Source organism: Palaemon carinicauda, chromosome 36 (genome assembly GCF_036898095.1).
Source record: "Palaemon carinicauda isolate YSFRI2023 chromosome 36, ASM3689809v2, whole genome shotgun sequence".
Lineage (NCBI taxonomy): Eukaryota > Metazoa > Arthropoda > Malacostraca > Decapoda > Palaemonidae > Palaemon > Palaemon carinicauda.
The window spans coordinates 29,633,584-29,635,334 of record NC_090760.1 but is presented as its reverse complement, the minus strand read 5'-3'; the positions used below and the strand labels follow the sequence as shown (position 1 = coordinate 29,635,334).

General features: G+C 29.6%; 1 protein-coding gene across 2 annotated transcripts in view; it reads right to left on the bottom strand.

Annotated features, from left to right (window-relative positions):
* The window catches only part of sNPF (short neuropeptide F precursor), a 125,776-nt gene extending 124,382 nt beyond the window's left edge, over positions 1 to 1,394 (bottom strand). For both annotated transcript variants that reach the window (XM_068359554.1, XM_068359555.1), the window contains exon 1: positions 1,290 to 1,394. In XM_068359554.1, coding sequence (XP_068215655.1) covers positions 1,290 to 1,389 — 100 coding nt within the window. In that variant the 5' untranslated portion in view covers positions 1,390 to 1,394. The remainder of the gene's footprint in view (positions 1 to 1,289) is intronic.
* Between the last annotated feature and the right edge of the window lie 357 nt (positions 1,395 to 1,751).

Here is a 1,751-nt window from a genome sequence, read left to right as displayed (position 1 = left end):
ACTAACAGCCCCGTTCACCCTCCTGTATGTAAGTTGATTAAAAAATCTTGTCAGGCATTGTAGTCTATGTCTTTTTGGGCAAATTCCTATTTCATAGCTTCTGCAAATCCCCCATCATCTCCGTTGGGACATTAGACTTAATTCTACTGTCGTACTTCGAAATTAATCCCAATTATCGATTGATATGAGTAAACGACATTTAATCTTTAACAGTCCACAATGGAAGCAGTGGCTTTATTTTTTACTCTCATTCTGATAACATTACTTCTAATATGTCTAGATTTTGAAACGTTTACCAATACTTTAACGAATTTACAAAAAGTTCAAGCCAACAATCAACTTTGTGTGAACAGTAAACACAAGAGATTCGGGATAACATATTCATGTTATTTTTGGTCATTCCTTTTAAACGAAATCTGTACCACCCACAATTTCTTATTCTTCAAGACTATCCATATTACATCTAAATCATTTCATAACACAATTGATTAACGCATATATAGTACACATACCGGTTTGCTTAAATTCAAAATTTTCTCATACCAAGTCTTTTGCTTTAGCCTCCACTTACTAACAGCTTTTCAATCAATTCCCTTTTGTACTTTTCTTGAACACCTCAATTCAACACATCTATACCTATCCTAAGTCTATATGCCTTAAACTCGAATAATCTAGTCCTTTAACCTTTATTTTATTTCATCAAGCCATTAACATTCTCTCTCTCTCTCTCTCTCTCTCTCTCTCTCTCCACATACGTGAAAATACATACACACACATACAAAGACACACACACATATAAACATATATATATACAGTATATATATATATATATATATACATACATATATATGTATATATATGTATATTTATATGTGTATACATATATATTCTGTATATATATACATATATATACATATATATGTATATATATATATATATATATGTGTGTATGTACATATATACACACATACATATATATGTATTTATATATATATATATATATATGTATATATGGATGTATATATATGTGTATATATATATATATATATGCGCGTGTGCATGTGCGTGTATGTGTGAGTGTGCTGTGCAGTTTATATATGTATCTATGTGATTAACACAATGATCAGTTCATAATCATGAACAATAACCTTGGGTCTTTCTTTACATTTCTATTTCTATCCCAACGCAAACACAAAAGCACCTATAAAATGAAAGTCCTTGAAAAAGGTGAAAACCTGTCTTTTCCAAAGAGGTGACATTGTTGAAAAGCATTTTGAGCCCACACTTACCGTCGTAGTCAGGTGGTGCTGGCACCGAGGAGGCCACCTGGGCCAGGATGAGGCAGCAGAACAGGGCCCCAGCGCACCATTTAAGAACAGCGACACCCATGGCCTGGAAGAACAACAAAATTAGATGAGAACAGTATTGAAAGAGATTCTGTCAAGAATAATAATTCGAGGCTTGCACTTACGAATGAATAACAATAACAACAACCACCGTAATAATAATAATAATAATAACAATAATAATGATAATAATAATAATAATAATAATAATAATAAAAATAATAATAATATTAACAATAATAATAACAATAATAATAATATTGATATTAATAATAATAATAATAATGATAATAATAATAATAATAATAATAATAATAATAATAATAATAATAATAATAATGCAGGCTAATTTTCGTAAAGCAAATTTAGTATATATACCAATAGACTTCAATATCTCCCCTATAT